The sequence below is a fragment of the Microtus pennsylvanicus genome, chromosome 2 (assembly GCF_037038515.1).
Source record: "Microtus pennsylvanicus isolate mMicPen1 chromosome 2, mMicPen1.hap1, whole genome shotgun sequence".
NCBI classification, from domain to species: Eukaryota; Metazoa; Chordata; class Mammalia; order Rodentia; family Cricetidae; genus Microtus; species Microtus pennsylvanicus.
Window position 1 is genome coordinate 117,372,262 of NC_134580.1, and position 26,703 is coordinate 117,398,964.

Sequence of the window (26,703 nt, forward strand, 5' to 3'; positions counted from 1 at the left end):
GATCTGCCTCACCCTGTGCCATGTTCACCCCAGTGCAGTGGTTATAGGCAGATGTTATTTATGCTGGCTTTTATGTAGGTTCTAAGTTTTCATGAGCAGCAGCTACTTTCCATTTGCTCAGCCTAATAAATATGATTTTTCTCAGATAGCCATTCAACCCAAAGGGGAGAGGTTCTCAAACTTTTATGGCCTTCAACTATTTTACCAAGTAATATCTATCTAAAAATCACTCTATTTTTCAACCTTCAGACTTTCCACAAAAGCTTCTGGTATTATGCCTCCCTTTAAAAATAACAATGAAACAGGTCACCCAAAGAAACACATCAGAGCCAAGTAGTAGTGACACACACCTTTAATCCAAGCAAGCACTCAGGAGGCAGGTGCAGATGGTTCTCTGGGTCCAAGGCCAGCCTGGTCTACAGAGTGAGTTCCAGGACAGCCAAAGCTACAGAGAAACCCTCTACGTAAAAACAAACAAACAAACAAACAAAGCATGTCAGAGCTCATCAAAACTCCCCATAAGGGGACAAACAAAAGGGAGGGAAAAAAGAGACCAAGGGAACAGGAGGGAACAAGAGAAGGCACTGGTAGGAATAAAGAACTAATTATAGAGTGTGCATGTATGAGGATGTCATAAAGAACCCACTGTTGTGCACAATTAATATATACTAATAATCTCTTGAGAATAGGCATTCAATTCTGCAATGAGCTTCCTATAAAGCATTCACTTCTAAAGTGACTGACATCCTTGTAGAAAGTTTCCACCCAAGTTTTTCCCTTTTGTATCAATTTCTCACTTAAATTCATTCTGAGTTATAAAACATCTATATAACTGAAAAGATTCTGGAAGACGAGCAAGACCTCAAAGACAGCTCTTTGAGGAACTGAAATGAGATCTGAGCTCCCAGCTGAATTGTTCTAAGGAGTATGCCAGAAACCTTGGGACCAACTCCCAAACCTAATCCACCACAAACTCTAGCCCCATATACACAATTATCTATCACAAACACCTGTGCACTGATATATAAAGTACCAATCTCAATCTCACTACATATTCAGTGCTTTAAGCATGATACTGTCACTGTTTACTGGAACACGATTCCACAGCCTTCTGGAAAACTCTTTTCTAGATACTACCTTTCCATACACTTGTCCTATCCAATAAGGGATCAAGCCGCAGAGAGTATGTATTTGAGTCTTTAAGACACAATTCTCCTTCTTCCTCAGTCTAGTTCTGCTCAGTCCATCACACACTGAGAAATACCTTCTCAGTCTCCAAAGGCATTTTCCTCCATCACACCCCACACCCTAGCATAAAAATTTACTACCAAAACTTATATAGGTGCCTCATTACATTGAGCGCAACCATTTTTCTTACTTTCTCGATTTTCATTGTATATATTTTGCACACCAGTTAAATGCGATCACCCATTCACAGAAAGTAGGGCCTGATCTCCAGAGGAACTTGATTCATGTTCCTTTTCTTGAGACAAAGACAGGACAAATGGATCTGTGCCATTCTTTCTCTTATTGAATTTAATGAGAAAGTTTTCTTAAAACAGAAAAGAAATGCATATAACAAACTTTATATGCATTTATATGAGGGATTTTAAGAGAATAAACATCAACTAATTCACAAAAGAAATTGAAAAGTTAAAAGCCAACCATACTAGAAGAGAATCCTAAGTTCTCTTTCCTACAGTTCACTACTCCAAACTTCTTCAAAACAACCTGATTTCTTTTATAATTTTACTCTATCTGAATGTATATTTAAACACTCTCTGATTTTATAAGGTAATATTAATGAGTTTGCAAACTACACTTTAAAGATTTTTTCACTTTATAAGCATTTATTAATTTTACAAAATAGAGTTTCATTATAAGATTTAGCAGAAGTCTATGACACACTTGGACCATCTTCAGTCTCACTATCACATCCCGCTCTGCCCTCCACGGTCTCACTTCTCTACCTCCAAGCCCTTCTGTTTTCACCAGAATCACTAGTGCTTTCTTTTTAATTATTATTCTTATATGTACACAAACATGAATATATAAACACAACCTGCTGGGTCCACTTAGTGTTGCTCATCTATGTATGTTTCTAGGGCTGACTACTGACCACTTGGTACTGAATTCTCCACCTCTCAGCGCTCGTTAATTGCCTATAGCTCTTCATCTAGGGGTGGGGCCTTTAGAGATTTTCTTCATCAATGAAAAATGCCAACTGGGGCAAATTGCAGTATTTTAAATGCAATGTTACGATTTGAAGACCCTTTCACATTAACGTGTGTAGCTGTAATGCCTTATTTTCAGCCTCATATTCTACTCCTATAGATCAATGTCACAGCTGTTCCCAACTCTGTCAGGAGAAAGGAAGTGCTATGAACGTTCCTGCACATACCATCTGATATACACAAGCACAGCTAGGGACAGAATTTCTAAGTACACATTCAACTTATGATGCTTTCCCCAAAACCAATTCTACCTAATAAAAAATATCAGTGTCTAAAACCTATGTATCACTTTTTTTAACTAGCATCTATAACATGCAAAGTTATTCATAGTCTGGTTAAATCTCTGTTGACATATTTGTTGTCTCTTACAGTAACTTTTTTCTTTATTTTGGATTTGTATATGAGGGATTGTTTAAGGTGTGAGTTTACAGTAGAGGCTACTATGGATCGCAATGCAGAGAATAAGTAACCTTAGGATGACCATCCCGAATTGGTGAATATACAACATAAAACCTAAACCTAAGGCTCAGGAAAAATCTAGGAGGAGAAAGCAGAAAGATTTTAAGAGCCAGCAGATCAGGACACATAGAACAAAATCGTATCTATGAGATATAATAGGAAGCTTTACCTATGAAAACTCACTAATATGGTTGCCTAAACAAGATCTGCATAATGAAATATAGGAGACACACCACTGTGGATAGGGGAAATTTTACAAGGTCATTCCAGATGAAGGGCTATAGGAAATCAATAACTACCAAGAGAGGGGAAAATCAGTTTTCTCTAGGGACAGCTCCCTGGGAAGTTGTCCAATGCCAAATAGTCAGTCCTAAATGCACGTACAAACATGAATGATGATAATTAAAGGAAAGGTTCATATAATTAAGGACAGGAATGAGAGAAGTTGGAGGAGGGGAAAGAGGGGTAGAAATGATTATAAAATCTTCAAAAAAATATAAAAATTTGAACGGAAAAACCTTAACTAAATTTTAATCAAGAGTCAGAGGCACCAAACATTGATAGAGGATATTCTTTAATACACTGATGCTTAGAACTGTGTCAAAGAATCTTTCTTTTAAAAAAAAATTATTACTATCAAAAGGTGCAGACCATCTCAAAGAAAATCATCAAATGCAACAAAAAAAATGTGGGTGGAAAGTATGAACAGATAATTCCAAGAAACATAGAAAAGTAACAAGCTGGGCTGGAGAGATGACTCAGAGGTTAAGAGCACTGACTGCTCTACCAGAGTCTGAGTTCAATTCCCAGCAACCACATGGTGGCTTACAACCATCTGTAATGAGATCTGATGCCCTCTACTGGCCTATAGGATATTATGTAGGCAGAATACTGTATACATAATAAATAAATAAACAAATCTTTAAAAAAAAGCCTGATTAAAAAAAAGTAACAAGCTATATGTAAACAGTTTCTCAAGCTGACTTATAAGAAAAAGATAACACTGCTATGCATAGTTGACACTCCTTTAATGCCAATGCTTGGGAGGCAGAAGCAGGCAGATCTGCAAATTCGCAGGCTGGTTTACACAGAACGACTAACCCACAGCAATACAGTGAGACCCTGGTTCCAAAAATCCACATAGATGGATGGATGGATAGACAGACAAATAAATAGATAGGTGATAGAAAAAAAATAAAAAGTCATGAGTGGAGGGAATACAACTAGGAAGGGAAGACTCAAAATATCCTTATCTGCAGATAGTCAGATGTTATTACACAAAGAGTCTAAAACTCTATCGGGGACCTCCTACAGCTGGTTAATACTTTCAGCATAATTGCAGGATACAAAATAAGCACATAAAAGTGAGAGCTTTCCTATAAGAAAATGATAAACATGCTGAGAAAAAAAAAACAGAAAAAAAACCATTCACAACAGACTCAAAAAAAAAAAAACACATTGGAATAACTCTAACAAAACAAGTGAAAGACTGGTATAATAAAAACCTGAAGTAGTCAAAGAAAGAAACTGAACAAGACAACAAAAAATGGGAAGCTCTCCCATGCTCATAGACTGGTGAAATTAATATTGTGAAAATGGTCACCCTACCAAAAGCAATCTACAGATTTACTGCAATCCCTACCAAAATTCCAACACAATTCTTCACACAAATTGAAAAAATAACCCTAAACTTCATACAGAAATACACACCCACACACAGATCCACACATATCCTCTCAGAAGAACACAGAACAGGATAACTAACACAATCCTGAATGATAAAGGAACTGCTGGAAATACCATCATTCTGATTGGCAATCATAGTACAGAGCTATAGTAATAAAAACAGATACTTTGATCAACAGAAAGGAATTGAAGAGCAAAGCATTAAGTCCACACACTTACAGACACATGAATTTTGACAAATCAAAAATAAAAATGGAGAAAAGATAGTGATGTGAGAAATTGGTGTGAATTCTGTCAATTATATTTTAAATAAATGCTGATTGGCCAGTAGCCAGGCAGGAAGTAGAGTCAGGTCAATGAGAACAGGAGAATTCTGGGAAGAAGGAAGCCCACTCCTCTGCAGTCCTGGCCCAGCCACAAAGCAAGCAAAATGTGACTGCCTCGCTGAAAAAGGTACTGAGCCATGTGGCTAGCACAGACAAGGATAATGGGCTAATACAAGTTGTAAGAGTTAATAAGAAGCCTGAGCTAATGGGACAATCAGTTTATAACTAATGTAGACCTCTGTGTGATTTCTTTGGGACTTAAAGACTGTGAGAACTGGGCAGGACAGAAACCCCGGCAACAAGATAGCATCTTCAACATATGGTCAAAATGAATGGCTGCATGTAAAAGAATAAAAATATTTTTAGCCTGTATAAAACTTGAGACTAAGTTAAAATTCAACTCCAAATGGATTGAGACCTCAACATCAAAGACCTGATATCCTGAATCTGATAGCAGATAAAGTAGGGAATAGACTTAAATCAATGGCATAGGAAAGGACTTTTTAAACAGGTCTCTAAGAGCACAGACATTCAGACCAACAACTGATAAATGGGGCCCCATAAAACTAAAAGGTTTCTGTATAACAAATGACAGCATAATCCAAGTGAAGAAGCAGCCTACAGAATGGCAAAAAAAAAAAAAAAGTTAGTATCTAGAATACACAAAGAACTAAAAACAAAAACAACAACTTTGCAAAAAAAAAAAAAACGCTTCTGAATGAGGATAGAGTTAAAAAGAATTCTTAAATAATAAAATGTTTCATTCAGCATCCTTAGCCATCAAGGAAATGCAAAGATAAAGCTGCTTTGAGATTTCATCTTGTGAAATCTCAATCTGAATGGCCAAGATTAATAAGACAAATGCCAGACAAAACCCCAGTTTGGAGGAGGGAAATGAGCACTAAATCCTACCCCAAGCCAGAAGTTCTTCAGAACTGACATGTTCTGGAGAGATTTCCGCAGCGACATGACAATGAGTAAATTAACCACCAAGGCAGGCTCCACCCATGCTGAGAAGCAGTTGGCTACCATAAATTGTACTCCATGTTTTTGGCTTTAGTTTGTAAGAGAATGGGTAGTCAGAAGTGGAGAAATATTCAGGAAGACTTTTAAGAAGGAAAATAAATTATATGATATTCTCAAGTAAATAAAAGCATTAATCTTAAAAAAAACAAAACTACAGTGGTTGTTTTAAGAAGTTTATCATTATTGAAATAAGAGTATGAAGACGGAAGTCCGGCACTGAAGGCGCGTGGAAGCTGCCACTGTGTCCTAACAACTAGGAAAAACTGAATGTATTCGTTACTTCCACACTGTTGGGATAAGATACCCATCAAGAGCAACTAAAGGAAGTACATGTTTGTTTTGTCTAACAGTGTGGAGGTCCTGGGTAAGAAAATCACAGAAACAGAAGTTTGGGGCAGTGGGCTGCAGTGTGGACCCAGGCAGGAGCAGAGAAGAATGCTACTACTCAGCTAATTTACTCATTTCCGTTCAGTCAGCTCAAGACTCCAGCTCATAGAGTGGCCATGACACTCACAGATAAAGTGGGTCTCCCCACCTCAATTACCTAACGTAGATAATACCCCAAAGGCATGAGCAGAGTTGTGTCTCCTACGTCACTATAGATCCTGCCAGGAGAACAATCAATGTCAACAATCACACTGAACAAAATGAAAATATAAAAACTCATCCATGGGATCCATGAGAGAAATGATGCCAAGAATTGCTTGTCCTAGACAGAGCAGAATTCACTAACGGAACCAGTGCCAGAGTAGGGAAACCTAAATGAGAGTGACCAGTGAATTCCAGGTGTGGGAGACTCAGTGTAAGACCAGTCTGATACCTACATTTCCATGGGCTCTAACCCCTAAAATTAGACCAGGCGCTCACATTGCTATCTCAGTAATAATAGATACTGTATTTAAAAACAGTAATGGGGACTGAACCAACAATCTTGCAAATGCTGGCCAGGCACTCTACTAATGAGCAGCATCTGCACCTTTTTGTTTAATTTGAGACAAGGTATCACTAATTTACCCAAGCTGTGTTTTAGCTGTGAACATTGTGCCTTATTATCTCGAGAAGCAGCAAACAATGACGCCTGCACCAGTGGGCCTCAAAGGATAACCTGATTTTTAAAAAGCACAATAGACCTAAGATAAATTTCAAAATAAAGATACACACAGTCAATCAGTATGAGAAAATTTGATCAATATCAATGTCAGTCAGGTACCAGGCAAAATAAATTACAGTAAGAATGAGCTATATATATAGGTATGGGAGAAGTTGGGGAAGAAGATAAATATGATCAAAATACATTATAGGAAATTCTCAAAGAATTATTAAAATATAGTTTAAAAATAATAAATATGTTAGTCAGCAGATAGACAACTTAAAAGAATATGAAGAGGTAAAAATCCATCTGTAATAAAATGATACAAATAATTTAAATCCCTTCCAGTAAAGGTATGAATATCTGGGATTTACCTAGGATTATGGACTAACTCACCTCTTAGTTTAACTATATACAGACATAAAAAGAGCATCAAGATTTGTTAAGTGGCCAGGTGTGGTGGTGCACTATAATCTAGTAGTTGAAAGGTTAAAAAAGAGATTAGAAATTCAAGGTCATGGCTGGCTATAGGAGACTCTGTATTTAAAAAAAAAAAAAAACACCAAGAGAAGAGAGAGGAAGGAAGGAGAGCCATTAAATGAAAGTGAAAATTATGCTGCTATCTTGTCTACATACTTATTTAAAGTGCTCATCAAATAGATAGCTAACTGAGAGAAGACTATGAAAACATAACACTTTTAGCAATGATTCTTTCTGACAAAAAAACAAGATTCAGATGAACAACACGGAGTTCTTTGATTTCATTATTATATAAAACATTTCTATCAGTATTACAATGATAGTCTTTAAATTGGTTTTTACAAGATTTGTAAAGAAAATGTAAAAAGCAAAAATGGAGGAATTTTGTATTACCACAAGATGACGAAAGTAGTCATTAACTTATTTCAATCACTTCCTGAGAAGATTTCAACAGTGTTACTCCACACAGGAACCTGACGTCATTAATTCAAGTTTAAATACAGAATTTTAATTGATGTGTCATTTGGTGAGTAACTCTACAAGTAGTTTAGATGAAGCCACGAACTAATCCAAGGATTAAGTAAGGTGTTGGAACTTGAGGAGTTTTTGGAACCATGGAGATCTGCCTCCTCATTCTACAATGAAGAAATGGAACAAAGAGACCTGTCTTTTTTAGATAGACAATTATCAGTGCACTAAAAGAAAAAAGAACTCAACCTTCTTGCTTTTAGTCCAGGCCTCCACTAAATCCAATTTATCTCATTCCAAGTACTTTGTAATGATCACATGTACTTCTTGAATTTTTTTTATTTCCTAATCCCATGTCCAAATCATCTGATTAAAAAGAATTTCAGATTTATGCACTGACTCCAAAATAGAGCCAAGAAAAGTTAGTATGGCCAAGGAATTTTTAAATTTCCTCTTATCTAATGTTATTGATCTTAAAAGAGAGAAAGCCATTTAAGTAACTTGCTACAGCCAAAGGATGAGACACAAAACTACAGAGGACCAGCTGTCCTGAGTCTTGGAACATTCTTCTATATTTTACATGAATTTACAGAATAAATCAATACTCACTGGCTAACAAGATGGCTATGAGGGCAACTCCCTGGATTCTCCTAAACTAACTTCACTGTTAAATAAGCAGGACCAATGAGCTGAGCTCCATAAAGTCCCTGCTCCTTTCCAAAGCAAGGTGTTTTAAGATGGGCCTCAACAGGCACTAAATAATGGGTTCCCAGAGGTGAAACTGCTCCACGTCATTACACAAATGAAGAGCAAAGCACCAAAAAGGAGTAACATTTAGGAAGTCTCAAGACCTATATTTGAGTTGAATTAACAGTGGCTCTGCCGTTTTGGATTCAGCAGTGTCCTTCAGGTCATCCTCAACAGACACATGCACTCTAATTATACACCTGCCACAGGATTTCCTTTTTTTTTTTTGTGCAAGATGGGGGTGGCTCAAGATAGGGTAACTCTGTGCAAAAATCCAACAATCCTGCCTGTCCTGGAACTTGCTTTGTAGACCAGCTGGCCTCAGACTCACAGAGATCCACCTGCCTCTGCCTCGTGGGTGCTGGGATTAAAGGTGTGAACCACAACACCTGGCTTGCCACAGGACTTCTAAGAAGTTAGATTTCATGAACCTCTATTTTTCAATTCTTAATATCTCCTCTCATTGTTGTCCTGAGACTACATCTACCATACGTACACAATGATACCAAATCATATAAATCATATGCTATTATGCCAATAATCACTTTTCTTTAAAAACAGCATTCAACACTACTAACAAAATAGATCTCAACAAGAATGCAACCAATCTTTCTGAAATTATTGAGAAACTTCAAACCCTGTTCATAGTTTATTCCTCAGTTTGTATGTCAACATCAAGTAGCACTTATTACACACACACACACAGAGAGAGAGAGAGAGAGAGAGAGAGAGAGAGAGAGAGAGAGAGAGAGAGAGAGAGAGAGAGAGAGAGAGAGAGAGAATAGCACAACCTTTGGCTCTCTTCGCAGTCTTCATAACCTTAGTACAGGGAATGTAAGAAAGCAGGCTGAAAAGATGGCTCAGTGTCCAAGAACACTTGGTGCTCTTCCAAAAGACCTGGGCTCAATTTCTAGAACTCACACAGTAGCTTACCATCTGCAACTCCAGTTCTGAAGGATCCAAGGCATTCTCCTGGTCTTCATGTGCACTAGGCACACATGAGGTACACAGCCATATACACAGGCAACACACCCACAATAAGAACGTAAGAATACACCTGTTCAAAATCCTTTCCTTATGAAATAAATTTTCCTTTGGTCAGTCATTCTATTTTCCTATAAATAAATATAATTTTCTAAGATAATCTGTTATTTTCTCTGAGTGTGGCTGAAACCACCTTTCTAACAGAGCATGCTGCTTTCAAAAGATCAAGGTGACAATTTAGGATTTTGAAGAGGTCATTCAGGGTTTAGTCCCTCAGTAGGATCCATTCATTTTCTTATCAGTGAATCCAGTTGAATTTGATTTCACCCTTTGGGCTTCTTTGTGGGCTTTTCTAAATTCTACATTGTTACAACTTCAGAGGGCAAAGAACTTGGGAGTAGGTAAAGCCTAGATTATTGAAAACGCAGTAGTTTGGAGAAATACTTCCTTAGCCTGGTCCCCATAAGAATCTTTACAATAGAGCTGGGAATTGATGTGTGACTTACGGGAAAACTAAAGAAGGCTAGTCACTAGTAAGAGTTTCTGTTTCTCTTCCTGGGCCTACAGTAAAGGGAAGGAAAAAAAGGAGACAACAAAACTGTTCATGCGAGAAGAGACCCATGCCCTTTCCCTGCCAGATGTGAAAAGAAAGAAACTGGTGGTGAGGCTCCCCACTCCAGGCACACACAGAAGAGCAAGATACTCTACAGGTAAGGGAGGAGAGTCTGACCTGACCACCCCTTAAAGAATCCCAGAGGCTCTGGGATCCCTGTCTGAACTACCAGGGCTCACTGAAAAGGCTCAGAGGGAACATGTAGCTGAGAAGGTGAGCTGTCTGTCACCTGAGTGTCTGTGGTTGCTGTGTGGGTTACAGAAGACAAAAGCTACAGCTACCACAATGAATTCAATGGTGACAAAGGCTTATTGCCTACAAACAGGTGAAGGGCAAGTCATACATTGGCAGAAGCCAAGAGCTTAGGAAACGTATTACAGAACCAGAGTGTCCCTCCACTTAAGACCCCAGAACACAGATGTTCCCTGAATTCCAGGTGCCACCAAAAACAACAACAATAAAATATAATAGTACAAAATAGTGCGTATGCATGCATGTATATATGTGTATATATGTAATATAAAAATGAGTTTATTTAACTAGCAAAAAGGTAAGTAAACAAAGTTAGAGATGAACACAGCTACAATATGGACCCCTCTTATAAATTCCAGCACTGACTGGAGAAGAGTGATGGGCTTGAGAGTTTGGGTACGAGGCCACTGAACAGGGTCTGCCTGGGCTAATGGTCCAGAAACTGTTCATCCAAAGCCATACAGCCAATCCCAGTGATAACTCTTCTACAGCCCTCAACATAGGAACTAGAGCTCAACAGAGTGAACACAATCATCATCAATGAATCTCTCAACAAGCTCCTGCATCCCAGAGGGTCGTTTGTGAAGCAGTCATTCCTTCTGTATGTTCTCTGCACCTACATGTTCTGAAAACCTCACCCTCCCTGACACAGGGCACCCACTGTACACCAGTCACCAAGAGCTCAGCATCTGTGGTCTTTCTGAACTCTAGAGCATGGCCTGTTTCATTGAATTCCAGACCCACTTTATCTTAAACCAACCAGCAGAGCTCAGCTGTCTGATAGTCAATCTAGATCTCTGATGCGATGGGATTTAAAATCTCTCCAAATGTGTTCTTCTAGGGAAACTTTCATCCCGAGGGCACCTGTCTATTGTCCCCAGGGTTTCTATTGCTATGATGAACATCATGACCAAAAGCAATTTGGGGAGAAAAGGTTTGGTTGGTTAGTTTCTCAACTTACAACTCTCCAGTCATTCTCCGTTACTGAGGGGCATCAGGACAGAAATTCAAATAAGAACCTGGAGGCAGGAGCTGAAGCAGAGGCAATGAAGCGGCACTGCTTACTGGCTTGCTAAGCTTGCTTTCTTATACAACTCAGGACCACCTACCCAAGGGTAGCGTTGTCCACAGTGGGCTATCCTTTCCACATCAATTAAAATAAGAAAATGAACCACAGAATTGCCTAGAGCCAGTCCAATGGAGATATTTTCTCAGTTGAGGTTTCCTTTATTCAGATGACCCTCAGATACTGTCAAGTTCACATAAACACTACCCAGCACAGTAGCAAACACTCTCTCCAGTTGTCTTATAACTACTGTTTAGCTTAGTTTAAAAGTCTTCTTTTTAGACTTCACCCATTTAATCTATCATATGGCTTCTATCCTGGTTAGAACAGGAGTGTCATATCTACTTTGTCTCAAAACCTAAATAGACCACTTTTTCCACTTATTCTTTCCTCAACTCAAAAAAGCAAACAAGGAAATTTCTGTCCTCCATCCTCAGATTATTCCCCAACACATCAACACATACATATATGCACATCTAGTAAGAGGACTGGGCAAATGTAGGATTCCATCTTGACCCTGTGCAGTGCACATGCCAATAACATGAGAAGAATAACTGCATTTCAAACATGCTATAGCACATTGCCCCTTGAATTTCTTTTACAGATTTCTATTTTAGTACTTGTCACTTTAATGCTAGATAATGTCTCGAATCTAGACATTAAATTAATTAAATAGCTGATCTCTTGCTGTAGCAGCTACTGTAATAGAATTTCTACTTACAAATAATACTTTCTGAAGGTCTAACTTCATGCTAGGCAGTGAAGACAAGTCTAGAGGTTTATGTGGGAAAACCGATTCCTAATATATACAGCTGACGGAAATGCTCTATATGGAGACGGTGTCCTTTTCCCAAAGTTGCACTTACTGATGAACTTGTTTTGCATAGTCTCCAACAGAGCTTGGTGAGCATCTTCAGCTTGTAAAGCGTGTGAACATTCTCTAGCCAGTATGGTGCGCACAAGATGCTCTCCACATCCTACAAGTCCAAGAAAAACAACAGATGAGGAAAACAATACTGACTGCTTTGCTTGTCTCAATAATATAAAACACCCTTGCACAAAACTTACAAAGTAGCTATGTAACAGGACAACCCAGTGAGGGAATGAAATGACCTCTATGAACAGTTTGGTAATTTTAGTAACGATATTCGATAGAATATAAACAAACATGGGGCTACTTAATCTCAAAAGAAAATAGTCAAAAATAAAAGAAACTGTCTTTCAGCTGGACAATTTCTATAACACGGGAATGTAGATTCTGCACCTAGGATTCTCTCCCAATCCCACTAGTGAGTAAATACAAACCATCCTGCTGGGTGGTCTCAGCCTCCCATTTAATAAATGGACCCACAGCTGTCAGTCATTCGTTTTCTTTTTGACACTCCACTTGCCTGGGTGGCTGGAGAGAAATGTAGACATCCAGGGGCAACCTAAATCTCTCCCTACCTTTGCTTGAGAAAGTCCATACACCAGCAGTGTGAGGGACAGGATAAAGCAGCAGCTTTCTTACATTCTTTAATACTCACAGAACTTTTAGGAGCTTTAAAAAACTACTTTTCCATAGTTTTAAAGAAAAAGTGTACTTTGGGGCTAAAGAGATGATTCACCTAGGGTCAGTTCCCAGCACCCACAACTGTCTGTGATTCCAGACTGATGTGGGTACTGGATACACACGATGCACATACATTCACATAGGCAAAATACTCATACACGTAAAACAAAGAGAGGAAGGTAGTCTCGAGGGAGAAAGGGAAGAGGGAGGGAGAAAAAGTGAGGGAAGGAAAGGGAGGGAGGTGAGGATTTTAACATGAGATAAACTTGAACTACTTGAACTAATTAGAGTAATGAATAGAAGTTCTACAGTAGTAGCTACTGCAAAAACAGAATCAAAGAAGCTTAATTTAAGGATTGGTGAGTTTTAATAGAACATTTCTTGGAAAGGAGCAGCTTCCTTTCTAAAAGAAAAAAATTGTAAATGTTTAAAGCTGGTATCATGATCCTCTGGGAACCTAAAAGAAAAGCATATTTCAGCTGCCTGAAGAAGCAGCTCCACAAAAGAGTGTCTAGGATCCACTCAGAGTCCAAGCAGGACCAGGCACAACTCAATGTTTCTGCACTTTGCATACATGCACACGAACACCACGACACACACATATACATGGGAGAAAACAAGTGAACAAAGGGGCATCTCAACAATCATAATGAAGCTTGGACTAAAACAGCTAAATTAAGCAACTACTTTTAATTTTTTGCTGGTTTAAAAATTATTTATTTTTATTTTCAATACGCGCATAAATGTCTGTACACTGTGTGCATGTGTGGTGCTGAGAAGCCAGAAGAGGCTGTTAAGATTCCTTGAAACTGGAGCTGCTGAATTGCCTGGGTGTGCTGGGAATCAAGCCCATGTCTTCTCGAACAGAAGTGCTCTTAGCAACTGAGCCATCTCTCCGGTCAGAAACCACTTGTGTAAGGGCAACAACATTCATTATATACAATAACCATTAAGCCATGTTGTCGCCTTTCATGTCAGAAATGTCCTCTTCATACAGGCACATCTCCTCCTCTGTTCACGCTGCTCCAATTATAACTTTCCTTAAATGTATAGGCAGATATGCACATATTGCATGTTATATGTACAATGTTCACTCATGCCAAGATATGAAAAGTATATGTAAGTCTAAGCACAACTTTCAAACTGCCTGATATCTTACGAAAAAGACATTTTCAAGATCTCTTTGGAAATATCTAAACCTGGACAAAACTCCCTGTGGAATTTAATATAAAGGATTATTTTGTTCACTAATGTTTGTTTTATAAGCAGAAAGAAATAAAACGAGTAATTAAAAAACATGTTTGACACTTACTGTGTAAGGACATTGTGCTAAGTTCACAAAACCCCATAAATTTTAATTCCCTTTGGGCATATATTTGATGTGGAATAAAGAAATGTTATGCTCTGGGGTAATTGTGACAATCAGAAAGTGAGCACATTATAAACTAAATGATGCTCCAAAAGTTATGTACATATGCCTCAAGTAAAACAGCTAAAACACATGAAGTTATGATAGTACATCAAAATTTAGATGTGTCAGGAAGGCATTTCCCTCTTATTAAATTTAGGAGAGTAAAAAGGGTTTACCAGTGATTGAGTTTTATTAAAAAACTATTACAATTCTGATTTATATTCTGGTATATTATTACCTTTAACATAGGGATTAGGACACCAAAACTTTTTCTACCATGTATTCCAATGAAAGAAAATTGGAGTTTTTATCTACTAAATACCAAAGTTTCTTAGAACATACTGCAATAGAATTGAAGCTTGACTCAAATGTTATTTAACTTTGAGATTCGTTCTTTACTCATACCATGAGAAATATATTTTTCACTACATCTTCTTTTATTTATATTTATTTGTACTGTGGAATTAATCTTCTGTACGTTATGTAAATTTGGCTGTGATTGGTTTAATAAGGAAGCCGCCTAGCCAATAGAAGAACAGGATAAGGTTAGGCAGGAAAACCAAACTGAGGACACTGGGAAGAACAGAGTCACCAGGCAGATACAGCAGAAGCAGGACATATATAAAATGAGGTAACAGGCCATGAGCCACAGGGCAGCAAGAAAATGAATAGATATGGGTTAATTTAAAATGTAAGAGTTAGCTAGGGCCAATGGTTTCCTTTTAAAAAGCTTATTTGAGACAGATTGCAACTGCATAGAGTGGACCAGATGTGAATGCCAATCTCTCAGCTGGACAGCCCAGTTTCTAGGCCCTAGGTTCTGGCATAAAACCCCGGACTCCTTCCCCACAAGCCTCAGGGACTAAGGCAAGCCTCCTGTAGGCAGGCTGCCCCAGCACCCTCCCTTCCATCCAGCCATGGAAGCTGCAATCTACAAGACCCTTTCCACCCCCAAATGCACCTACTGCCCCTAGCCCCAGCAACCTCGGTGGCTACCGAAGATACAGACTGCAACTGGATAGAGAGGACCAAGAGATGATTGACCAGCATATCAGATGGACAGCCCAGTCTCTAGGCACTAGGTCCCTAGGCAAAACCTCCTCCCTGCCCCCGCCACCTCAGTGCAAGGGCAAGCCTCCAGCACATACACCCCCATATTGGAGTCTGCAATCTAAAAGTCCCACTTCCAAACCCACCCATCTCCCCAAGACTTCAGTGGCTCCCTGAGAAATACAGTGACTGCACCAGTCAGTCCGAGAGGTTCCCTGAGACACAGACACCAACAGCAATGATGGGATGAAGAGGGAAAGACACTGCCTGCACCAACTGGAATAAGATATGGGTAGATGCCAAAGCAAGGATACATTCAACAACCTAAAAGGCAATATGACACTACCAAAACCTCATAGTCCTACAAGACCTGAACATCGTAACCCAGAAACAGAAGAAAATGACCTTAAAAATAACTTCATGAAGATGACAGAGACCCTTAAATAGGAAATAAAAATTCCTTTAAAGAAATGGAGAAAAAGAAAAAAAATGGAAAGAAATCAATAAATCTCTGAAAGAAAGCCAAAAAAAAAAAAAGCAATCAAACAAGTAAAGGAAGACTTGAAAACTGAAATAGAGCCAATAAAGAAAACACAAGCCAAGGAAATCCTGGAAATGAAAAACCTAGGTAAATGAACATGAACTACAAATACAAACATAACCAAAATAATACGAGAGTTGGAAGAGAGAATCTTAGCTGTTGAAGATATGATAGAGGAAACAGATACATCAGTCAAAAAAAAAAACAACCATTAATGCCATAAAACATCCAGGAAATCTGGGACACCATGAAAATACAAAAACTTAAGAGTAATAGAAATAGAAGGAGAATACCAGCTCAAAGGCACAGAAAATATATTCAACAAAATCATAGAAGAAAACTTTCCCAATCTAAAAAAGCAAATACCTATGAAAATACAATTAGCTTTCAGAACACCAAACAAACTGAAAGCCCCCCCCCCAAATCCCTGTAGCTTGAATAATAAAAACCCAGAGACAGATATTGTAGTTCAACCTGAAGATCAGAAAAGCAAAGCAGCCAAGCCACTATAGACATCTTGCCTGTAACAAGATTCAGACAACGGGATGATCCTGCAATGCTCTCCACCAACCTCAGACTTCACACTCCACTGAGCTCCTGTCTCTTCCCCTTTATATTCCTCTTCCGCCCAGCCATATCATCACTCCTATCTCCACCTCCCTAACGATGGGATTAAAGGTGTGGAAACCAAAGCGCTGGGATTACCTCTGTGTGAGCTTTGTTTCTCCTTTAGACACGCTTGTGGCCTTGAGCTCAAAGGTCCCTCTGCCTTTGTCTCCCCAGTCCAGGATTAAAGGTGTGTGCCACTACTCTCTAGTCTGTAGTTGGCTAGTATGACTGCTTTGCCCTCTGATCTTCAGGAAAGCATTATTTATTCAAACATAAATAATACAGCACTATAAGTCCCCTTGCCACATAATAATTAAAATACAAAATCTACAGAATAGAAAGAATATTAAGAGCTGAAAAGGAAAAAGGTCAAGTAACATATAAAGGCAGACCTGTCAGAATAACAACCAACTTCTAAATGGAAACTCTAAAAGTTTAGAAGGCCCTGAACAGATATTATGCAGACACTAAGAGAGCATAGAGGCCAACCAAGACTACTATACCCAACAAAATTTTCAATCACCATAGATGGAGAAAAAAATATATTTCATGGATATACCATGACAAAACCAGATTTACAATACCTATCCACAAATCCAGTCCTACAGAAAGCACTAGAAGGAAAACTCCAATTCAAGAAAGTTAGTTGTACCTACAAAAATCACAGGGAATAAATAATTCCACAGCAGCAAATCCTAAAGAAGGGAAACACAAACACACTACCACCAAAAAGTAAAAGGAATTAAAAAATCACTGGTCATTAATATCCCTTTGTTAATAAACTCAATTCGCCTATAAAAAAAAACTAACAGAATAAATACAAAAACAGGATTCATCCTTCTCTATACCAGAAACGCACCTCAACTTCAAAGACAGACATTTCCTCAGAGTAAAGGGTTGGGAAAGGACTTTCCAATCAAATGGACCTAAGAAGCAAGTTGGTATAGCTATCCTAATATCTAACAAAATAGACTTCAAACTAAAGGTAATAAAAAGAGATCAAGAAGGACATTCCATATTCATCACTTGAAGAATCCATCAAGATGAAGTCTCAATTCTGAACATCTATGCCCCAAATACAAGGGCACCCTCATATGTAAAAGAAACACTACTGAAGCTTAAATCACACATCAAACCTCACACACTAACCAGTGGACAGGTCTGCCAGACAGAAACTTAAACAAATGAACTTAACAGATATCTATACAACATTCCAAACACAAAAGTGTAGACTTTCTTCTCAGCACCTCATGAAACCCTCTCTAAAAGTAACCACAAAACAAATCTCAACAGATACAAAAAAAAAATGGAATAATGCCCTGTATCTTATTGGATCACCATGGCTTACAGTTAGAATTCAACAACAACACTAATTGCAGAAAGCCCACAAACTCATGGAAACTGAATAATGCTCAACTGAATCACCAATGGGTCAAGTAAGAAATAAAGACATTAGAAGCTTCCTAGAATTCAATGAAAATAAGAGTACAACATACCCAAACTTATGCAAGACTAGGAAAGCAGTACTAAAAGGAAAGTTCATAGCACTAAATGCTTACATAAAGAAGTTGGAGAAATCCCACACTGTGGAATTAACAGAACACCAGAAAGCTCTAGAACAAAACAAGCAAATTCACCCAGGAGGAATAGACGCCAGGAAATTATCAAATTGAGGATTAAAATCCATAAAATAGAAACAAAGAGAACAATACAAAGAATCATTGAAACAAAGAGTTAGTTCTTCAAGAAAATCAACAAGATAGACAAATCCTTATCCAAGCTAACCAGCAGAAGAGAGAAGGGAACTACAGACCCTTTATGAACATTAATACAAAAATACTCAATAAAATACGGACAAAAAGAATCCAAGAACACATCAAAAAAAAATCATTTGCCATAATCAAGTAGCCTTCATCCCTCAAAAAACTTACAAAACTGGCAATGTCCTCCCAGAATTATACATTCAGTAGCAATTGCTGAGGAGAGAAGAATCTCTTACTCATGCAGCTGTCTGCAAGTCACTCAGCTCCAGGAACACAGACAACTTTTGTGAATGGGTACCCAGAGTGAAACAGACATTTCAGTGATCCTGCTGATCCTGAGTCATTGACATTCCTGTACGTCTCCTCATCAGTGTTCATGTAAACAATTCCAATCCAATCCTATTGCACTTTGATCTGTCATTGGTTCCCTATCTCGTGTAAATAGATATTTTTTCTTCGTGTTTTCCTAGAAAAAGTCATACAGTTGCTGCCTCAACAAAAGATGAGCTAGGGAAGAGTGGCAATATGCTCCCTGTGATGAATGTTAAAAGACGTTCAACATGCATGCACAGCTGATCAGTGTGAGGATAATGCATTCACAGGGGTAATCCTTTTCACATGTGGAATGATGTAATTCTGTGCTCTAGTAGTAGTTGAATGCTTCCTGAGAAAGGTAATATCAAAGCTGAGTTGTCTGATAGAGAGGCTGACTACCAATACTTAAAGTATTGAAGTCCAGCAATCAGAACTCCACTTTAGTTCACCTAAATAAAAATGTACAATTAAAATTAAACACCTCAGTCTAACACAGGGTTTGCCATTTTACCTTTATAAATCCCATTTGCCTATGGGCCAAGTCTGTCTCCTTTCCATGCAGAGGTGGTCCTTTCTCCGTCCTGGACAAACACCCCTGTGCCCTTTCCCTCCTCCTTCGTCCCCCTGTTTCCTTTCCTCCTGCATTCCATTCTAACACAGACCTCCACTTCTTCTCCTCTTAAAAATTACCTCTGGTAAATACTGAGTTAGAAAGTAGTCACTTTAACTTTTCTTCCCAGCATAATAAAGAATCTCTCTGTAAAAACAGGTACTTCGGTGTGAGTTGTGCCTTATCTGGGTTCTGGAAGCCTCTGCTGTACATATGTGAGGGGGTGGGGAATCACCATCACACTTTACCAAAAGCTACTATTTATTAATTAAAGTGCTTTTTAAATGTTTTCCATTCGCCTTGGAGCTCCTCCTCTGCTTTTCTCCCGGGAAAATCCCATGCTTCAATAATTTATGCTTATTCCCTTACTCTTGAAAAAGGGTCTACACTTCCCTCATTTCATCAAATGCAATTGGAAAAAAAATGCACCTTTGGTTATTCATCAGAATACCAATACAGGCACAAAAGTAACCCCAAATTTCAGTGACTTAACAAACCCATAATAATGATTAATGTTGCAGGTCAAATTTGGGTCACATATTTAAGAAAAAATACCAGCAGTTCCATCATCTATAAATGTACTATTGTTTGAATAAAGTATGTAATTTAAAAGTCAAGCAGGACTATTTTCCTGCTTTAGGCTATATTCTAGTTTATTTCTGTTGCTGTGATAAAACACCTAACCAAAAGCAGCTTAAGAGAAAAAAAGAGTTTACTGGGCTCACAATCCAAGACTACTGCCATCATTTCAGGGAAGTCAGACAAGAGCTCAAGAGCCAGTTACATCACACCCACAGCCCAGAGGGAAACAATGCACCCACACTGCCTGCTTGTTTACTGTGTGTGCTGGCCTAGCTTTTCCATTCACTCTGTTCAAAGGATAGCCCATTAAATAGACGTGCTGCCCACAGTCAGAGTGGTTCCTCCCACATCAATCAACAATCATGAAGCCCTTACAAACATGCCCACAGGCCAACCTTATCTAAACAATTTCTCAAGCAAGACTCGCTTCCCTGGTAACTATTGGTAGTGGTAAGTTGACACTTAAAACTAACAATCACTGTCTGGAATGAACATATCATTTCTACACAAGATTTTATCATTCTAGCGTTGGCAGAAACAGTTATATGTTCTTAGTCAAACGCAAGCAGGCTTTGAAATATGAGGGACTAAGTAGATGTTGGAGAATAAGTACTAACAAGCCTACCATGTGTACCTAACTCTAATTTTCGATGCCTGTAGATGATTAAGTATGAGAAGCAACAGCAATCTTGTGACCAAATGGCAGGATACATAAGCATCAAGGAAGGCAGGGCAACAAGGACAGACATGGTTAACAGAAAGCACTGCTAAAAGAGAGTCTTCTCCAGGGAAGAACACACCAATTGATTATCCAACTCCAAGTGGTCATCCCTAAAAACACTTATACAAATAACTTTATACAGACTGAGGAGGTTATATATTTAGGAATATGTCCAAATATACAAATATGCATGTACTAACAATTACTGAAAAAAGAGGCAATGGGTGTGAAAGAGAACAAGTTGGGGTATATAGGACAGATTGGAAGAATGAAAGGAAAGGGGAGATGATGTATTTAATCTCAAAAATAAAAGAAACAATAAATGAATACAATATAATCATTAAAAAAAAGAAAGCACTGCCAGATACCGTGGCTAGCTCTAATACTCTCCCAGGAATCTCATTATGTTGACATTTTAAAACATTTAAAAATAAACACATGTTTAGACATCTTTAATTGGACTCTCCTTGGTCAGGTCGCCTGCATCCTTATTGTGCGTGATACCAAATTACTGTTTAATCATTTTTGAGTACACAGTTGTGCGACCACCAGATCCATTCATCTTCTGAACTTTTTCATTTTCTCAAACTGAAACTTGATGCTAAAAACGAGTTTCTTGCTTTCGACTCACCATCATGGAAAACACCATTCACTCTACTTTCTGTCTCAGAGAAACTAACTCAAAGACTGGTGCAAGTCACGTGAAACTAATTCAGTTGATTCTTAGTCAATTTTCCTTAGCCTGTCTTCCCTGCTCCTGTCCTCAAATTACAGGCAAGTAAAATGCAAGAGATTAAGTGCCATTACAAGCACCACCACCCCCTTTTTTTTCACTTTTGGGACTGGCTAATTTCACTTAGCACAATGCCTTCAAAGCTCATCCACAGAGCATGTATCTATATTTCCTTCCATATGCTCTATATCTGCTTGTCAGTAAGTGTCTTGGTTTGGGTTTCTAATGCTGTGAAAAAATACCATGATGACTGTAATATTTATAAAAAAAAAAACATTTAACTGTGGTAGATCTCTGTTTCAGGGGGTCAGTCCCTTATCACCATGAAGGGGAGAATGGTGCATGCAGGCAGACGTGATGCTGGCTACATCCTAACTGGAAGGCAGCAAGAAGCTGACTGTCACACTAAGGAAAGCCTGAGCAAAAGATACCTCAAAACCTGCCCCCACAGTAACATACTTCCTCCAACAAGACCACACCTCCTAATAGTGCCACTCCTGTTGGGAGTGATCTATAATTGTGGTCTGAGACTATGCTTCAAAGCAAAGTAAACTGTCTCACAGACTATGAATGACCACTTGAATAAAATTCCCATTATCAAAATTTCCATTATTAAAATAAAACAGACAATATGATAAAGAGTTTTCTTAGTCTGACATAAAACATTTCTGTAGTTGTTCAGGGAATGTATATTATAATAGGTTTTGCTTGATGTTTATTTGTATTGCAATTTTCCTCAGCTTCTACAGAGACTGCTTATTCATTTCCCAGCTGCCCAGACACCCAAAGTAATCACACAGATATCTGCATTAATTGCAATACTGTTTGGTCAATAGCTTAAGTGTATTTCTGGCTAATGCTTATATCTTAAATTAACCTATTTCTATTAATCTGTGTATTGCCATGTGGCTGTGGCTTACCGCCAAGGTTCTGGTGTGTCTGTCTCCTGTGGGTGGCTACATGGCTTCTTTCTGATTCCACCTACTCTCTCTCTATATCTCCTTCATCCTGGCTTTATTCTGATAAGCCATTGGCCGAAAGCAACTTCTTTATTAACCAATGGCAATAAAACACACAGCATATATCACCTCCCACATCAACATTTATTTCCAATGAGCTTACTAAACAACTTTAGTTACATTCTTCTTATAATAAATTTTAATTAAAATGTAAAGTATTAGATATCAGGGCATCTTAAACAAGGTATATGTTAACAGATTCTCCTTCAGACTCATCCCCCACCCTAATATTAACCCAGATAACCCATACAAACATGGTCTCTTATATTCTTTGATGTTCCATGTGTCTAGAATGAATCTGAAAAAATATAATATTAACCAAGGAGATCCAAACTCAGAAAGACAAAAGCTGTATGAGCTCTTTTAAATGGTAAAGTGCTTATTGAACAAGCATGAGGACCTGAGTTTAGATCCCCAGAATCCACATAAAATCTAATAAAAGCTATGTATATGGTAAACCTATGACCAACATTAAATGGGGGAAAACTCAAAGCATTTACATAAAAATCAGGATCAAGAAAAAGGTGTAAAGCTTTTTCTGTTCCCACTCATTAAAGTACTAGAAGTCTTAGCCAGAACAATAAAACAAGAGAAGCAAGTAACAGGGCCACAAATAAGAAATGACAAAGTCAAGTTATCTATCTGCAGATGATATGATCATATAAATGATACCCTAAAAAACTGTCCCAGATAACTCTCAGAACTGAGAGTTTCTTCAAAGTAGTAGAATACAAATTTAACATGAAAAAAAAATCAGTGGCCTTCCTGTATACTAATGAAAATATCCTGAGAAATAAATCAGGGAAAGAACCCCATTCATAATAGCCTTAAACCAATCAACCAAGCAAGCAAACAAGAATAAACATAACAAAAAATGTAAAGATTTATAAATGAAAACTTTAAAAACACTAGAAGATGGAAGCATCTCCCATGCTCAAGGATCAAATAATTAAAAAAAATTAAAATAGCTATCCTACCAAAACCAATCTACAGATTCAATGTAATCACAAAGTTCTAGTAAAATTCTTCATAAAAAGAGAAGGGGCAATACTTAAAATTCATATGGAAACACACATGCATGCACGCACCACCACCACCACCAACAACAACAACAACAAAACCCACCCAGATACCATAAACAATCTCCACTCTCCACTATAAAAGTACATACTGAAGGTATCATCAAAACTGATTTCAAGTTATACTACAGAACCAAGGTACAAAAACCAACATAGTACCATCAAATAAATAAAAACAATATAGAAGCTATATAAATGGTCATTCACTGGGACCACTTGATTTTTTACCAAAGTGTCAAAAATAAACATTGGAGAAGACAGTATCTTCAACAAACGGTGTTCAGCCCTAAATAGGGCATTTACATCAAGCCCCCTCTAAGTTCAGGAACATCATGGAGAATGGGGAAGAAAGATTATACAAGCTGGAAGTCGGGGAGAAGGGCTGTGAGATGCTATTTTCTAGACAAGGCATGTCAGGAATTCACAGCAGTTATGGCTACCTGGAAAGTTCCTGCACAAGACCGAGACAATCACCATTCTAATAAGGGTGACAGAGTTCTCATAAGCTGCACCCCTACCTCAAAAGCTATTTGCAATTGATGTCTTCTGAGGATCCAAGAGCCATTTTTCTTTCTGGGTAAGAGCCACTATATAATATAATCCTTCCATAGAGCCAGCCTAAATGAGATTAGCATTTTTAAATATAACTCATTATCTCATAATTTCTTCTAACCTCACTTCTGATATCAAGAATCCCCAGAGGGGCAGAAATAAAAGATGCATACGTAAGAGAGACAGTATCCTACATTCCTAAGCAGCCAAAACACAGGAACACAGGATCAGCTGCAACAAAAGCCCATATTCAGTAGGTAGCACTGGCATACCACACATGATTTTGAAGTACATATGTCATCATATAAATGCTGCCATTCACGCTCACTGAAAGTATTGAACATTTGAAAAGACCTTTCAACACAGGCCTGTGATAAGTCCACGGGGACAGATAAGTAATAAGCAAAGGCCTTTCCAAATTTAAAAGGAAACATTCGGTACTTCACTTTTCAGTCTTGCGACATCTCTTTTTCAACAAAGGAATTTATTACACAGTGCGTCACCTTTTCCCTGTCAGAGGATTTACTGCCAGTTTTGGAGTTGGGTTCCTTCTGCTTTTCAAGCCTGTCTTGTGAAATTACAGAGAAGGCTGCCTTAAAAGTGAGAGAACACACATGAGTTCAGTCTTCACAGTGTTCCCTTGGCTATCAAACCTGGAATCTATTATATAAAAGAGGAAAACATAAGGAGTTTTATAGAGAGATGGAGTAAGTGGTGACTATGTCTAAAACAGTCAAGTTCAAAGGCTAGCTCACCAATACACACAGTGTTTCTCAACACAGTGTTTTTAGTTCTATTACATAATTGTCATCATACTTTGGAGTATTTATAGCAGTAAGATTAAAAAACAACTCAGGCCTTTTCGTGTAATCTTTGCTTAATAGTAAGTAACCAAAGGAAAAAACTATTTTTATTATAATGCAAAAGTACTATCTTTTAAAGATTGGGGTGTGATTAATATATGTTTTAAATTCCATACTTATTCACAAAAGAAAAATATATCAATAGTTTTAATTCAACACAGACAAACATCTGATCTTATATGGACATATAATAGCTATCTAATGTTTATCACTATTAGCAGTTTTACTGAAAAGATATAGCCAAACTACAAAAGTTTTAGCTGTCTAAACAATTAATTAGCTATATAAACAGGGAAATTTTTGGTTTTGTGAATGTGATACTGCCATAAATTAGAACACACCTAAAGAGACTTAAACATAGTAAAGACTTTCCACTAAAGAAAGCAGTGTCACGTCAGAATGTCTATGGCTCCACACACTGTCCTCCTCCACAGTCTCTATCGACTCCCCCTCAGTGTTCACTCTGAGAGCAAATGATTTTTTTCTTCTGTTAATTACTTTAAAATAGTTACTTAAATCACAACACTGAAATTAGAGAGTCATGGTCAAATGGACAAGGAGAGATTATTTTTTCAAATGAGAAGCAACCACCTGCAGCAGAAGTATGGTTCTAATTGTTATTGTGCCTAAGCATGGATCAGTATTTTGGTACTCAAGTGAGAAACACATTACTTGTAAAAACATTAGGTTTCTCTATACCTGAGAACTCTATTAGGGCAACAACCATTTAAAAAGTAACACTATGGTACTCAGTTCATATTCTTTGCCAATCTAGATTTCTATTCTGTTTGAGAGGGAACCCACAGACAGGGCAGCTCCAGATGTCAAACTAAGGTGAATCACTTGGGATCTCTATGCCATGGCTTCCTCATTTGAAAATTCCAATGGCTTCATGTAAATGACATTCAAGTCCCCATAAGACAAAAATATTTATACCTGCAAATACTTTTAGAACTTGAATAAATCTATGCTTAAAATTTAGTTTCAAACAAGGTGTCAAAGCTCAAGTCTATAATCTCAGCCGTAGGAAGGCTAAAGCATGAAGTTTATTAAGAGTAAGGCAGTCTGGACTAAATAGTGCATTCCAGGCCAGACTGGGATGCAAAGTAAATCCTGTCTCAATAGTAATCATAAAAGTAATTATTATTGTTATCATTATTTTTAATATTATTAATACTTCAGTTAATGTGCTTACAGGGGAGAGACTACTTATGATTAATCATTGATTAATAATAAGCACATTTAGATTAATTTCAATTATACAGAATCTTTACAATGGAAGGGGAAAGGTCACTGATTCACTGATTTACCATTAAATGGCCAATTATTGTATATTTAGGCTTTGCAAACATTTCATCGGGTGTTTATAATTGACTTAGAGAAGGCATATCATCACTAACTGACAAAGAAGAAAGGAATTGATTTCACTAAAATTCTAAGACCTAAATCTTATAGTTATTGTTTCAATACATGAAAAAAGGAAAGACAGAAAAAAAAATCCTCAAAGCCTTGAGAACCCTGAGACTTGAAGCTGCAACAATGGCTCAGCAATTAAAGCAATTGCTGCTCTTCTAAAGGACCCAAGATTGGGTCACTGCACCCTTACCAGGTGGGCTCATAATCACCTATAACTCTAATTTCAAGAAACCCAATGCCCTCTTCTGGCTTCTGCAGGCACTTGCACACATATAGCATTTGTTCACACAGACATAAACACACATTCACATAAAAGAAGAATAAATCTCTTAAAAAATAAAAATCTGAGTAACGGTCAAAATCAAAGAATAATAATCTGAAAACAAGAAGCTCAACAGGCATTTCTGGCATCGAAGCATAAGATGGCAGAGGGCCCCAATTTTATCTGCAAGGTAC

General features: G+C 37.8%; 1 protein-coding gene across 6 annotated transcripts in view; it reads right to left on the reverse strand.

The window, feature by feature from the left end:
* Positions 1-26,703, reverse strand: part of Tasp1 (taspase 1) — a 222,667-nt gene that overhangs the window by 46,847 nt on the left and 149,117 nt on the right. For all 6 annotated transcript variants that reach the window (XR_012909713.1, XM_075962313.1, XM_075962312.1 and 3 more), the window contains one exon: positions 12,298-12,408. Coding sequence is in view for 5 of the 6 variants with exons in the window: in XM_075962313.1 (XP_075818428.1) it covers positions 12,298-12,408 (111 nt within the window). In the remaining variant the exon portion in view is untranslated. The remainder of the gene's footprint in view (positions 1-12,297; positions 12,409-26,703) is intronic.